At 44.8% G+C, this 15,766-nt stretch overlaps 1 protein-coding gene across 1 annotated transcript in view; it reads left to right on the top strand.

Moving 5' to 3' along the window:
* The window catches only part of LOC144149524 (2-oxoadipate dehydrogenase complex component E1), a 34,075-nt gene that overhangs the window by 7,221 nt on the left and 11,088 nt on the right, over positions 1-15,766 (top strand). The window contains exons 9-16 of the mRNA XM_077681136.1: positions 3,809-4,065; positions 5,344-5,419; positions 7,082-7,273; positions 8,805-8,906; positions 10,479-10,610; positions 10,707-10,827; positions 11,795-11,946; positions 14,197-14,353. Coding sequence (XP_077537262.1) covers positions 3,809-4,065; positions 5,344-5,419; positions 7,082-7,273; positions 8,805-8,906; positions 10,479-10,610; positions 10,707-10,827; positions 11,795-11,946; positions 14,197-14,353 — 1,189 coding nt within the window. The remainder of the gene's footprint in view (positions 1-3,808; positions 4,066-5,343; positions 5,420-7,081; positions 7,274-8,804; positions 8,907-10,478; positions 10,611-10,706; positions 10,828-11,794; positions 11,947-14,196; positions 14,354-15,766) is intronic.

Genomic DNA, 15,766 nt, shown 5'->3' with positions numbered 1-15,766 from the left:
ACCTCAATTTCTCGCAAGACCTTATCTTTTCTTTGCTTTAACCCTCTAACAATGCTTTTCAAATAGTGCACGCTTGCGTGAGGAAACATACACAGAAAGGTACAAGCCTTGCTAGACGTATTTTAACCATCGTTTTCAGTGGTGCCATTCAATGTGGTCAGCTGTTTATTCATTACGGGTCTTCGATCTCTAGGGTGGCAAAAGATATGAAACATGCCATCCTACAGAATGTAAAATTTAAACTTTACTTGTGCGTACTTTGAGGGTGCCCAGAGGCGGAACTCTGAGTTTTGTCCGTTTTATATTAGTTTCGAAGCGTCTGTTTTGAGCAAGTTCTGATTGGCTGATGTGTGAAGCCCTGCAACTCTGAGTACATCACAAACGGAATGGATGTGAATTGGACATTTTTTGAAATGAACATCCATCCCACAAGAAAAATGCCAACAGAAGTACGTTGCTATTGAGAAAGAAATAGTGAAAGCTAGGGTAAGTGTTTGCAAAGTCCCTGTCAGCTTTCATTCTCTACACTCAATGTTCTGTCCGAGTGTTCACACTGTTTATCAAAGTAGTTAAGATGTGTGTGTAATAGGTAAACTACAGCTATGCAAATATTTGAAACATTGAATATTTTGCTAATAGCATTCGTTATTTGATTTGGCATAACCATACTGGGGTGTTGGATGACGCATTATAAGCAAGAATATGCGATGCTTTCGCATGATATTCCGTAGTTTTCGCAGACAAGCCTCCGGTCAGGTTTCTTTTTTTTCCCATCCATTTTTAGCACTTGGAAGTGATGTTTCACTTTTTGTATTGACAATTGCAAAGTATTTGCTTCGATTCAAAACCGATCGAACAAAATCATTATTCACATCAAAAGCGAAAATCACTATTCGCTCAGACAAAAATAATATCCAAGGAATAGTGAAGATGATTGTTATCTGAACTAAAGCTGCTGGAGTAAATTGGGAGAAGAGAAAAAAATTATTGTGAATAAATTGTAAAAGATGAGAGCCCTTTCACCCCTGAAGAGGGAAGTTGAGCAAAGCTGGCGCTCTGGTTGTATTTGCTATGTTGGGGTTTAGCTATAATGGGTGTTTGCTATGCTGAATTATAAGGCCATTCACGCGATCTCTATGTCACCAACTAAGGGCACACACGATTGGTGGGTAGAGACAGTGACCTTGTATTATAGCGTGGCCTGCCGATCACAGCGCAGGCTCTAGTGTGCTGCACAGGTGGCCGCCAAAGAGCGCACAGCATTGCGCAGTGTCAGAGGGTAGAGAGACGCCGCATGTGGCAAGAAGAGCACACGACTCTGGAAAGAGGCAATGGCAGTGGAGAGGAGTACAAAGGAGGGTTGTCGCCATTCTTTTTTCAAAGATCGCCATCCTTTACTGTGATGTGAGAAAGCCAGCTTGCAAATACAAAGCTTACATTGATCACCTTAAGGTCGGCTTCACCTCTAACCACAATTGCATTGCTGGAAAGACATTTTCTCAACGGCATTATTAATCGCCGTCTCATTATAAAACGGAGGACCTAGGACCTCTTTAACATTTTAAGTGCAGGGCACTTTAGAACCACGCAGGGGTGAGACAGCTGCGCATATTGCGCCTTTTTGATACAATTCCATTTTCCTGCGCCAAGCTGCTCCAAAAGCATGAAAATTGCGAAAATTGCGCCAAACTGCTCCAAAAGGGCCTGAAATGCGCGGATTTTGATGCTCATGTCAGTTCCGGAGGGGACGAAAGCCTCCCGCATCCCAGTGACTGCTTTTATTGGCGGTCAATTGCAAACACAGAAATGACAAAAATAGAAAGACTGAAGAAATAAAGCAAACGATAGCTTCTAAAACACGATTGGCTTTCTGTCCGGGTTCGCTGAAACGGCCTTCCCGATTAGGCATCGCTGTGGCTACAAACATGGCCGCCGCCTGATCTGCCTGCTACTGCCTACTTCACGCGCTCACTGCGCATCGCCGATATTTTCCCTGGTTTATTTTACGCTATCAGCTGGGTTCCAGTCTATTCATTCTATCAATTGTGGCTCTGAACAGTGACGTTAACGCGGGGATATGGTTTGAGATTGGTGCGAGATTACGAGAAGTTGCGCGGCTCGTAAAAAAAGTTTTGAAATGTGGGGCCTACGATTTCGGCGTGGTTTCTCCTTGAGTGCGAAATGCGTGGCGTGCGTCTATAATCGGGTTCGTGAATTGAACTTTTTGGCTCGTTGTGGTGTTATAAAATGCTGAGGTGTTGCTATGCTTCGAAGCGCGATCGCGAGCCTCGGCCCGGGAGGAAACGGTCGGCACGAAAGTTGCGGGGCGCTGCGGCGCCGCGACCTGTCCAGGCAGCGCCCAATAGCTGCAGGACTGCATGGTTGCCATAGCACGCGACTAATAACACTTGATGTATGCGAAGTGAAATTTAATGCCCAAAACTAGGTGGCTAAACAGTAACGCTACTCAAATGATCACCGGGTGGACGTGCGCCCCACGGACTGCAACGGGTAGGCATGCGACCATTAGCTCGAAGTTGCTCAACTGTTGCCGTGACTACACTCGTTCGTACAACGCAGCCTGGGATTACAAAAATATTAATTTTAGCATTGAAACGGTAAAAAAACACGCCACAATTGCAGAGCCCTTAAATTTGATAATGTTAACGGCAGTTTTGTTGTCAGTGTTGCGTACAGCCACAACACAATCTCACCAGTTAGGAAAAAGGTAGTGCAGTTAGAACTTTGTGATACTCTTTAAAAATTCTTTCGCGTCAGGCTGTTTCAGTGTACGTGTATTCAAAACTGATTGGAATGTGTACTTGACCCTTCAAATTGCTGAAATTGTGATTTTTTTAAGCTCACAAGACGATGTATTAAATGTCCCTACCTGCTCCAAATCAAGCTTCTTCTGCTCCAAAATCGAAATTTTGCTGCTCCGAAAACTGCTCCCAAATCTCTTTGGGCTGTCTCACCCCTGACCACGCCTTGTCGTCATAGCTCACTCGCTGGACCCAAGTAGAGCCACGTGCACAGCGTTCTGTCATAGCTGCTGTCGGCGCGGCGTAATTTAGAGGCTTCGAAAGCCAAGCAGTTTATATAGTCATAAGGATTTGAAACTCATGAACCGCTGGTGCTGGTCATACATCTCCCCGTTGTTTAGCGCAAACAAAACTGCAGGTACATTTGAGGCAAAATATATGTAACTAACTGGCAGCGCTCGCGTTCATTTAGTTAGGAACGCTCGTTGGGTTGGTTTTTATGATAGTCAGCGAAAAAAAGTGGCAGTGCAACGCCGGCATGTGCGGGAGGAAAAGCAAGCACAAAACAACAGAACTCCGGCTAGTGCAGTTTCAGGCAGGGGGTGTGTGAGCACTGCGAAGGCAGGAAATTTGATTGGATTGGATTGGAAAAACGTTTATTTGACCTGCAGGAAATTTGAACTGCATTGGGTGGTAGCAGTGAACGGATAACGGCACTACAGCCCGTTATGGCGAATCACTGCTCTGCACTTCCAACAGCTTTCAGATTGAGTGGAACGGCTTTAATTTTTAATAACTTTTTTTTTTCTACACGCTGAACACACGCCACTGAGAAAATTGTTTTTGGCGGCCCAAGACCCTGGAAGCTTAGCGATTTACAGCTTGCCTGTAAGCTGCTTGTAACGTTACAGTGATCCTAGTTTACAATTGGTGCATGCACCGTGGTTGCTGCTTTTTTGCTGTTTGTTATCGCATGCTGCTATGCTTCTGTTACCTTCGATGGGTGTAGTTTGAGGTGCCATCACTGTCCACCGCCCCAAACGCAGGGTGTGAGTCCCGTGGCCGTGGGCAAGGCACGGGCGCGACTGCAGAGCCTGGACCCCGTGACGTACGCCACGGCTTCCTGGAACGGCCGCTTCCCAGCGCTGGCCGTGCAGATCCACGGCGATGCCTCGTTTGCCGCCCAGGGGGTCATCATGGAGACAGTGGCCATGTCTCGGCTGCCCGCGTTCACCGTCGGCGGTTCCGTGCACCTGGTGGTCAACAACCAGATCGGCTTCACCACCCCCTCCAACTACGGCAGGTGAGGAGTGATCAGTGGACCTGCTTGCAGTAGTCGATCCCAACTGAACGGTGCAGAAGAGTAACTGCTTATTGGGTGGAACCAGTATCAACAAAACGAAGACAGAATTGAGGACAAACATAAGGGCGACCAATACACAAGTGCATCTTTTTTTGCGTGTCTTTCACTTTGTCTTCACTTCATTCACGCTGGTTTCACTCAATAATCTCGTTCCAACTAGCCCATCTTGCAAGACGAACCACTTCCCTTCTCTTTCTGTCATGAAACCTTGGTGGCAATACTGAAAGCTGGCTTTTTGCCACAAACAGTGCACATTCTATCGGAACCCCAGTGTTCAGTGTTATGCGGGCAATAAAGTTGGCAAATTCCAATTGCAAATAAGAGGCATGTTCAGGCAACTTTCAGGTACAGCAGTAAAATGCCTGGGTGACATGCTTCGACATATTTCCCCCTCACCCTGGTTCGCAAGTATAAACACGACTTTCATTCAGAACCTTTTGAGAGAATTCAAACCAGAGTGGGAAAACGCCTTGCAAGATGAAGATGCAGGTGCATTTGAACTGTTTAAATTTATGCCGATCTCAAGTGGTAATGTGGTGCTTGCATAATACACAGTTGGATTTGACTGCTGCGATGCGTAATTAGCACATGTAATGTTTGTCATATCACATAGTATTCACACAACTTTTTGGTTAGCTCACGGCAGCAAACTAAGTTTTTTTTTTAATAGTATGTATGCTCTTACAGCTATATTGTGCACTCAAATGTCGATGTGCTAATAAAGTGTGGATCAAAATATAGCAACTGATGGCACATTTGTGTAAGCCCTAGTGGAACGCTATGGCTCAAGATTGTGCATTGCAGGTCTATATGCTTCAAAGGGGTTTTCTTTTCTTTCTTTTTTTTTGCTATCTAACAAGCCTGAAATTTCGAGGCACTATTTCTTGCTTTTCTCTTTTTCCTTGCATTTAGGTGTGTGGGGCTGTGCAAGTGAATGTAAATGCTTTTCTGACAGAGTCACAGTCTTTGTCCAGAATGTTTTGCATGTAAAATAAGTCCTATTTGAGCTGTGTCAGAACTATAATATTAATTGCATGTGTGAATGAACTCAGTCAGCAGCACTTTGGTGTCAGCTGACAAAAGGTGCAAGTCTAACATGAGATGTGCTCAAAATCAAAACCAAAGAAAACATAATAAGCAACATTCATGTTTATTAGAATCAGCAAAACATGCTGTTTGAATTCACGCTGGGTAACGCTCACCACCTTTTTATGGCAGGTCGTCAACTTACGTCAGCGACATCATGAAGATGATTGATGCTCCAGTAATTCATGTGAATGGAGATGATCCAGAGGTGAGGATAACTTCTCCGGCATTACAAGGAAAACAAACGAGTGCTTGATTGATTGATTGTGGGGTTTAATGCGCTACGTTATACAGGCGATGAAGCGCACCGTAGTGGAGGGCTCCAGATTAATTTTGACCACCTGGGGATCTTTTAACGTGCTCCGAAATCTCAAACACACGGGTGTTTTTGCTTTCCATGAGAAAAGCGGCCACCGCAGCCGGGAACAAACGTGGGCTCTTCACATTGCTGCCAAATGTTGTTCAAACTGGCAAAATGTGGCAAAAATTGTTTTTGTTCTTCCTTAACTAATATATTTGTATTTTTTGTTCACCAATATCTATTTCAATTTGCAGCAGTGTATACTCAGTGAAGCAGCACAAAAATTTGGATTAAAATGCAAAAAGAGGGAAATAATGGAACTAATTCATGTCAGAGCTGTAGCCCTTCTCTTTTAAACTTGAATGCACATTTGCAGTGTGTGGTGTTTTTGCTGTATATTGTGCTTTTTCAATAACGACTTCAGTTGATAGTTGTGCTTGTGTGGGTTATTCCCTTCTCTATTGTGCCTTCCTCCAAATTTTTTGTGCTGCTTCACCAAATATACATTGCTGCAGATTAATAAACGTGAAAAACAAAGAAAATGCAAAGAATATAAGAAATGACAAGGACAACACCGTGTATGTATAACAACCAAGTCGCCCAACTTTTTATTTTGTTGCAATAATGTTTTCAGTAACTGTTATACTTGTTTCTCTTAGCTGAAAGAGCATTCAACAGTGAACATGAATTTTTAAAATATATAGCTCATGACCTAGTGCCATACAAATTTTTATGTGGTGCACAGTAACCTGCTGTTTTTTATGTGAAACAGGAAACATCACGGAGAAATTCTTCATCTGTACCATTCATGTTCGATACAGGAGTCCCAAAATTGCTCACAATAAACCACTCATTCAACTAATTACATGTAAAAGAACTTTCTGAACAAATATAAATGTTTATTACAGTGCCTCCATTTTATCGGGCAGCCACGTTTATTGCACAAAAATAGGTATGAGGTGGGTTATGAGCTTGCCTGAGGAACTACTGGTGAACTGTATTAAAATAGTAAATGTTTAGTAAAAGGTAAAAGGCTGCCCAGTAAAAGGCTGCCCAGCTACGCACACAAGCCTGTGGGCTTATGTGAGCTGGATATTTTGCTGTATTTGTACCTAGACAATCAAACATTATTATTATTATTATTATTAGCCGGTTACATTTGGTATACACTCCATATGGACTTCCTTGCCCAGATGCATCAGGCAGCAGATTAGCGCAAGAAGAATAGAATATATGTTGGAGGCATAATGGCTCGTTGCAGTGGGCACACACGAACAACCAGATAATGTCACAACAAAAACTAAAGTGGACTACAAAGATTTGGAGAGGGTAGCAGCACCTGACAGATAAAATGATAGTGGCCACAATCCATTCTGGGGTTGCGTGTGGAGTGAAATGCTGATTGTGGCGGCCATGCAGTTTCTTCTCCTGTGAACTAGGCCAGGCGCTTGTGACGTTACCTGGCTGTCCTAGGAAGTCCCCTCCTGTCTTGTTCTTACTTCGGGGCGGCCAGTAGCGAGCAAGGCAGTGAAGCATCGCCTGAGATCTTTTTCTTCTTGGACCGCCCAGGCGGTGGCCCTAGCGACACAGCTGGCCATGGAGTACCGGCAGCGGTTCGGGGATGACGTTCTCCTGGACATGCTGTGCTTCCGGCGCTGGGGCCACAACGAGATGGACGACCCGACCTTCACCAACCCCCTCATGTACGACGCCATCCACGCCAGGGACAGCGTCCCCAACGAGTATGCCAAGAGGCTGCAGGTGATTGGTGGCTGCTGCTGCTAGGGCGATCTGTGGCTGAAGTTTGGGTTTGGGCTACTTCATCATCAAACAGTGAAACAGCGCTTAAACGAAGGCAGTAAGATAAGACGCAGACACGCTCGTGTCTGTGTCTTCTCTTAATGTCTTTGTTTAAGCGAAGTTTCACTGTTTGATGATCTGTGGTGAACAGGGATGTATAATCAGGGGGAGTGGGAAGGGGGGAGGGGGGAGGGTTTGAGGCAGCATGTAAACGAGCGCTAGTGTTCCTTTTGGCGCTAGTGTTCCCTTCCCATACCCTCCACCGAAATAAATTTCTGGCTATGACCCTGGTGGTGAATACCATCACCAGGGGCAATTGTGTGAATGCGCATAAGTTCAAATAATTTGAAAATGGTCCCAGCTGTTCAATTTGCAGTGCACTTTTGCTGCTGGAAGTGCATCAGTATTTGAAATGTACAAAAATGAAAAATAGTGCTACCTTTGCACAGCCTTGTGGCTTCGCCGCACAGCACACACTGTTTTGGTGGCTTTTACGCACATTTCCACAGTGGTATGAAGAGCTTAACGCTCATATAGGACAGTTCTGCAACAACTCGAATGCGTGAGTAATATTTGGAAATGCAGCCTTTTCTCTCGCACCTTATACACTGTACACCAATATCACTGCTTTTGGTGTGATAAGATATGCTTTTGGGCTCTTACCTTAAGAAGTGACACTTTATGTATAGATAAAAGGCTAAAAAAAATGAGAGAAGACCAAGAATAGTGAGTTTATACAAGCATGTGAAAGCTTTCTGTTAACCGAGTTGATTTCCCTTGGTAAAAGTAATTCCCACACACACGCACTCACACTCAAAAATAATAATATTAAGAGGCTTGTGTGAACATTCAGTGTTTTCCAATATAAAAGTGTGCAATACGGTGTTTAATTTAACTTGAAACTAAATAGTGCTGTCTGAAAATTTCAACAACTTTTGAAGTATTTTTGAGTTCCGAACTCCAAAATACTTTAAAAACATAGGTAATTGCTTCACTATACTTGGATGCATAAAAGTGTGCCTTAGGTTACAAACGACACTTATGCTCTAGTGGCATTGAAAAGTGTTTCGGGGTTGCTTTGAGCCACAGCGGGTGAATCATTTCCCTGCACGTGAGACACAAGTGCTGTCACCTGAACAACAAACTTCTTCAGCAACCACGAATCCTTCTTGTCTGAAGTTTGCATAAAGTATGGCCGGAACAAACACTCGCCAAAATAAAAATCAATGATAAAAGAACAATAACATTTCTAGGGCTGTACGGCTTGCTTGTTCACATATGGAACGAAAAGCAGCTTGGCGCTGAAAAATCACTGTTTCTATGCAGTTCTTTATTTTGTTGAGTGTCTGCTCATTCTGGCCACGTTATTTCTTTGCCAGACGAGCTTTTGCCAAATTTGGCTATGTTCTATTCTGTGCAAAGTATTCATATTTATGGCACTATTGACTCTTCTAACTCTCGAAACCTTCCTCCCACCTTTTCTTCTGTGCAGGATGAGGGAAGCCTGGATGCTTCGGAGAAGCAGCGAGTCATTGCAGACTACATGGCTTTTCTTGGTGACCAGTTCAAGCTCATTGACACCTACACTCCACCGGTACGCACAAAAGAAAGACTGAACGCCAACTGTTGCTTTGGAGAGGCCAGCGTGTATTGCGTAGCTGGTTCCTTTTCTTTTTGAGGGCAATAGAGCAGCAGTGCAAAGGGCACCAGTTTACATTGACTGTTTTTGTTACTGTGTACACAATTCTCAGTGTAATACGCATCAGTTTAGCTTTGCCTATAATTTGTTTTCAGAAGCATTTGTCATCGTAGCTACTATGTGTGATCCTAAACAGTCACAGTTTGTGTGGTGACATCAGTTATGAACAGCATGGGTACACTTGCATCTTTTGTCTATGCCCGACCAATTTGGCAGTGGGATTTAGTGGTCACTCTGATGAATTTAGACTCAACACTCTTGAGCGTTTTTTCACTCATATGGTCTCATTTTCTGTCCGAATATTCCTGAATGTCATCTGCATTCATGATTTCCAATGTCTGCCATAGTTACATTCATGTCCTGTATAACTACTCGGTACAAGGAAATGATTAGTGCATTCACGTGTAATTGCCCGTTAAGGTCGCCAAGAAATGCTTATATCTTTCTGGAGATTTTGTTGTATAATTGTGGATTTGTGGGTGATTGGTGGGTTTTTCAAGCTAACCTGGAGGTCACTGGACTTCCTGCAGTAGACTTCAGTTATCCACTCAGTGCTAAGTTACACTGCTGGTGGCTTATATTCCTCACTGCTGCTCTAATTGAGTGGCTCCTTCTCAAGATTGGTGATAACTGTATATTCATGCTTGCACCAGGACAAATTTATACTCAACTAGAGTCACACAAAAGACACATGGTCATGCACAGGTGCGCGCCAATGACTCCTGTTTTAGGGCCCTTTAAAACCATTGCAAGCTCATTAAAATACCCCAGTACTAGTAAGTTGAACAGGTTTAGGGAAAGCCTTCAAGGTGGTGTAAGGTTTTGTGAAGGAAAATTTATCATTCACATGAATGCTGCCACACGGCTACCAGCATAAATTTTTCTTCAACAAAACTTTTTGCTGAGCAATTTGGTTTTTGACATAAAAAAAAAACAAGAAAAGTTGAGGCTCTAAATCGATGGAGATGAAGAAGATGTGAAACGATAAAATATGGCCCCTGCAGTTGTCATTTTGTGCTTTCTTTATCCTTGACTGTTTATAGCCAGCCATTTCTTTTTTCTTTAATTTTTCTTCAACTACAAGAGAGAGGAGCAAAGTTTAATGAGAAAAAAAAACAAAAAAAAACAGGTCATTTTGAGTAAGTTCTCTATCCAACTACTCTGCATTAAGTTGTGGAAAAGGGAAGCAAAAATGGAGAGATGCGAGGTGACTGTGCCAGAGAAGAGCATGAATGCAGAGTGGCCACGGTTTTAGTCCACTACTCAGTAGGGACATTTGATACGGACCCCTTGTAAAAGCCCAAGCATTGCAGGATAACGGCAAGAAGGGGCTACACATTGCAAATTTTCCCATGAAAGCTGTATAGCTTTTCTTTGTAGCCGTACTACTGCATTTCAGGTGGCTCCCAGCAGTGCTTGCCCTGTTTGAGCGCATCCCTTGAATGCCCCCTCCCCGTCTTCTCCCAGTTTGCCAGGTTCGAGGGCCGCTGGAGTGACATGACGCAGGCTCCCTCGGCCATCACCTACTGGGACACCGGGGTGGAGCCCAACCTGCTCAAGTATGTGGGGGCCAGATCGGTGCAGGTCCCCAGAGACGCAGTGAGTCCCCACAGCATGGCTCCTCTCGCTTCCTCTGCGATTCTTTTCTGGTTCCCCTTGTTCTTGTCCGTGACGGCCCCAATGTGACTTTTGCAGACGGTCCACCCTCATTTGAACAAGGTTCTGATCAACGAACGTCTTCGCAAAATCGAGGAGGGAACAAACCTCGAATGGGCTACGGCAGAGGCCCTGGCCTTGGGATCCCTGCTGTTTCAAGGTGGGTCACCCAGAGTGGATCCGTGGACTTTTTTTGTTAGAACAGAAGTTAGGGTGCAATTAATTCAGTTTATGTTTGCTTTGTTTCCGTTGTAACGGTTTTGTGTGAGCAAGCTTCACGGTATCATAATTGCACGGAAGTAGTGTAGCGAAGGTTTTAGTCAACTTTTTTGGGGCTTGTTTTTCTGTCGCGCTGAAAGTAACATGTATATAAGGAAGCTTGTGAGCATTCTGGGGTGGTTTCGACTCCTCCTTTCAATTTTCTTCTATAAAATGTGCTTTTACGACTTTCAGCTTTTCCGTCATAAAGCACATAAATTCACATTAATGTCAAGCCTGCGTGAGTATTGTCCTTGCATCTTATGGCATCACACGCTCGGCTGTCATGGGCAACACATAATTCAGCAGTGAAGCTGTCGCACTGGCATCAACATTGTTGTCCTTCCATAGATTTTGTGTCTTGTGACAGCTCGCTCGAAACATGCCCAGTTGGGATGCCTGTAGCATTGCTCTGCTCATCTCAGGAACTCAAATGATACAGGGGTTCTCAACAGAGGATCAACAGGTGTCAAGGAGTTTGTAGAGACATTTCAGGGGGTTCGTGCAGCCTTTCACTGAATCCCTTCCTCCTCCTCCTCCTCCTCCAGCTCTTCTTCTTCTTCTTTCCTCTTCCCCCCCCCCCTCCCCCCCCGCCTTCCAAACTCTGGGAGAAATCGCAAATGCCGCATGACACGTGCATTCGTAATGTGAACCCCGTCGAGTTGCCTTTTTTTTGGAGCACACCAAAGCACCGCGAGAGAGCAAACGGGAAATTTTGGCACCTCGCAAACATTTTATTGTTTCTGCTCCATCGTGAACTGGGCTGTTTTAACACAGATGGCATTCGTGAGGCTGGTGTGAGGTCCACTTTGCAGTCGCACGGGGAAAGTGCTCTGACAGCGTGCCCACCTCCCCGACCCCCTTGGCAGGCTTCAACGTGCGCATCTGCGGCCAGGACGTGGGGCGGGGCACGTTCAGCCAGAGGCACGCCATCCTGGTGGACCGCACCACCGAGCAGCACCTGGTGCCCCTCAACAACCTCGGCCTGGGCCCCGGCCAGGGACCCCAGGGCCACTACGAGGTGGGCACTGCTGCTCAGGCAGCCGAGATGGTGGGGGGCACGTTTGCTGTGGAGCAGAGTGGTCAGGGCAGTCAAGGGTGAACGCCGGCAGGGCTCCAAGGGCAGGCATTCAAATGGCCAGGCCATGAAGACAAAATACAACTTCACTCAGTTTGAAAGAACAAGAATTCAATAACTTCGAATTTGGTGCAAAAGAATAGTGAAAAACCTGTCAAATTTGACACCACAGTGGTGCAGTACGGGCAGGAGGGGTGTAAAGTCAACTCGCATTCGTATGAAGTCCACAAGGACCGCAAGACACTTAATTAACCAAACTTCTAATTAAACAAAAAGCACAAGAACAGCATTGTCATTTGTCCGCAACACATATCGCTTTTTGATTTTGTACAGCATCTCGACTGTCGTCGCCAGGTCAAGCGTACGAGACGGGTTGCCATGATAGTTGAGTCTTTGTGGCTAAAATCGAAGCCTGAAGCATCCACCACACAAGCTGCTTACACACTGCTGTGCGCAACAAAGAAAACTTCAAAAGAGAGAGATGCATACGGTGGCACCAGTCTCATTGGGCTGTCCCTTTATCAACTGTGTGCTGCCTCAATTGCGATTGCGCCGACGTAGTAAACTGCACAGCATTGCTTTGGCGCTTAAAAATTTCGAAGTTTATCAAGAAATGTCGGCCACCTTGGTGGTCTTTATCCAAAATAACTTCCAATTAACTAATGGTTTCTGGCTTTGATTTATCCAGCAACTTCTTCAATTGACTGCACGTAACGTTGCCGGGACCAGCACATCACTTCTAATTAACCGGTAATTCCCATTGAGCAGCTTTGAATTATCGAGAGTTGACTAATATGAGCTACCACGGAAAACTTAGTTGGCAGTTCGTTAAATGCACCTTTGCATTCAAGCGATATGCTCAAATGGTCCCACTACAATCGCCCACCCAGTCTTGTTTCTTGATTGATTTGATTGATTGATTGTGGGGTTTAATGTGCCAATGCAACACAGGCGATGAGGTGTGCCGTAGTGGAGGGCTCCGGATTAATTTTGACCGAGTCACAAACAGCGCAAGAACGAGACGAACTCAGTTTGTGACTCAGTTATGTACCAACTGGCCCGCCTACAATCTGTGTTGCAGTTAATTTTGACCACCTGGGGATCTTTATCGTGCGCCGAAATCTCGTACACACGAGCGTTTTTGCTTTTCGCCTCCATCAGAAAAGCGGGTGTTTCTTGGGGGTGGCTCAGGTTGTTGGCCACCAATCGCAAATCGCACAAACAAGGTTCCGTGACGTCGTAAAGAGAGCACTGGAAAATGGCAGGGGAGTCGCCACTGCTGCGTCTGTTTTTCATAATATATTGATTATTTGTTTCAAGTTTGTGATAAAATTGGTATGTACCATTGTTATCGGGAGAAAACGGTGTTTTTAACGAACTAAATGTGCATTCTGTCTTCATGGCATGTCAGGCCTCGTTTGTGCACCCAATTAGTTGTCCACATCTTCGCCACATATCACCTGTTTCAACTCACCTCCTGCCTGCTGTGAGACTTCTGCTACTGGCCGCAGGCCCAACTAATCGCTAGGTGACCACCAGGAAACAAACACCCTTGTGAAACACTCTTGATGCGTCATTTTTTTAAAATCCCAGCAGGGTTCAAAAATCTTTGGTGTCGCTTGGGCTTGTCAATCATCAAATAGTGTAAATTTGCACAGCAGTAACCTCAGACAAAAATTTCATGCCTTATATGCCAAAGCAACACCAACGATTTAAAAAAAAAAAATACACACATTTACCTGGACTGTGTTGATGTTGTATATCGTTCATTCAATTAATCATTGTAGTCAGTGCCCATTTTGCAAGAATTTCTGCTTGCGCGTAGATAACAAATAACTGACTTATAAGAATGCTGTAAGGTAAACAATTGATTATCTAATAGCAAAGGTAATAGCAAAGGACTTGGGTTAGCACTAGAGTAATCGATGCCTGCCAATCAAGAGTGACCCGAAAGTGCTGTTATAATAGTTACCTGCATTTACTGCACATGCATCAGCCAATTGCTGCATGAAAAGAGAAAATAGGGCTTTTTTGTTTAGAGTCATACTTAACCAGCACAGAAGACGAAACAAAAGCCGTGGCAGCGAGACAGCACTCATCCTGTGTACCTCTGCTTTTATCTCGTGTTCTGCACTGTTCAACTGTACTACTTGCTGTGTGGCTGATATGCTCCATCTGATGTGTGGTGCGCAGGTTGTGAACAGTCCCCTGTCGGAAGAGGCCGTCCTCTCCTTTGAGTACGGCTTCAGCTTAGAGACGCCCAAGACGCTGGTCATATGGGAGGCCCAGTTTGGCGACTTCCACAACAGCGCCCAGGTCGTCATTGACACCTTCGTCACCTCTGGGGAAGGTCGGTTGGTGCCCCTAAATGGGCCTCGCGTGCAGGCTGCTTTTTGTTCTGTGAAAACTGCCTGAATGGGTGATTCGATCCCACCTAGGCTGTTGCAGCTAATGTTTACCTCTATGAACTGCCTAGGTTTGAACACATTCACATGCCTCAGCGCAAAAGCTCTCAAGGCAGCTTTTATATCATTGCAGCAGGTTTCTATTTGTATTGGAGGCTTGAAAACTTTGAATACTTGGTGAATAATTTTTGCTGTTCGATTCAATTCGCAGCGCAGTATTGCTGTTTGAGGTTTTCAAACGAGCGAAATTTTTTAATAACAGAGCAATAAAAGTTGGCTCTGCCGCACGACACGCGAACTTGCTTCACCGCACTACATGCTTCTTAAGGTTGGCTTGCTTGCGCGACGCCGAAGCTGTTCAAGAAATAATAACAGTCGTACGCATTGCGCGAAGCAAGTGTTTTCAAACTCTGGTGTATTTTAGCTGATGTAGAACACTACTTGTGCAAACCTTGAATAGTTGAATAGAAGTTACCTGTCAATATAAGGGCAGAAGGGGGGAATCAGGGGTTATTATTTGTTGGCAATGCTTACGGTAACAGCAACTATATGGCTGCTTTGACTGCAACTGGCGGAAATCTTGCCAGTCAAATATATTTCCTCTGTTCACAGCATGTTGAGGAACCCGCATGTCTTTGCGGCAATGTTTTCCAACTATTCATTGCACTGTTTTGCCATATTGTATTTTTTTTTTCTTGTACCGTTTTCTTATTAAGCACTAGTTCATGAACAACTCAGACGTGTCAAGTCCTGACTGTCTAAACTATTTATTTTGTAGCTATGTTTCAGAAGTTTTATACACAGTAAAGCAAAGATACTCGTATTCGAAAATATTCTATTCGATTCTCAGTCATTTTTTACTAGGCTTGTGCGAATATTCGGACGCTTCGAATATTCGAACGAATATTACAGTATTCGAATTCGCTTCGACTCGAATTTTAAATTTTCGATATTTCGAAGTATTCGGGGTGAACGAATATCAAAACTTCGTTCAAGTTTCGGTTTCGTTAGGTAAGCCACAGTGCCATTGATATCAGTAATACATCTTGACTTCATGTGGAGCCAAGACAAGCTAAGCCGGCGACGTACGGACTCTTTCTCCATGGAGTCTTTCTCCCATCTTTGTCGCTCTTTCTCCAGGAACGACCGGGCTGTTGTTTTCTGGGTTTTCTGTTCACGAAAATGCGCCGCGCACTCCACAGGCGCGCTGGCGCCGCCGCGGAACCACCCGCATGCTGTGCGGAGCGCGGCCGGCCGCGGCAACCAGGCGGCAGCTTCGGTCGTGAAGTGGTGGGTGCGGGGCGCTGGAGCCACCACTTCTAACTGGTATTTAAAATGCCGCTCAAAGCACACACGAA

This window comes from Haemaphysalis longicornis, unplaced genomic scaffold (genome assembly GCF_048455015.1).
Source record: "Haemaphysalis longicornis isolate Haplotype H1 unplaced genomic scaffold, Haemaphysalis longicornis Haplotype H1 scaffold_8, whole genome shotgun sequence".
NCBI lineage: Eukaryota > Metazoa > Arthropoda > Arachnida > Ixodida > Ixodidae > Haemaphysalis > Haemaphysalis longicornis.
Note: the sequence above shows the minus strand (reverse complement) of the source record. Positions and strands in the feature narration are given on the sequence as shown.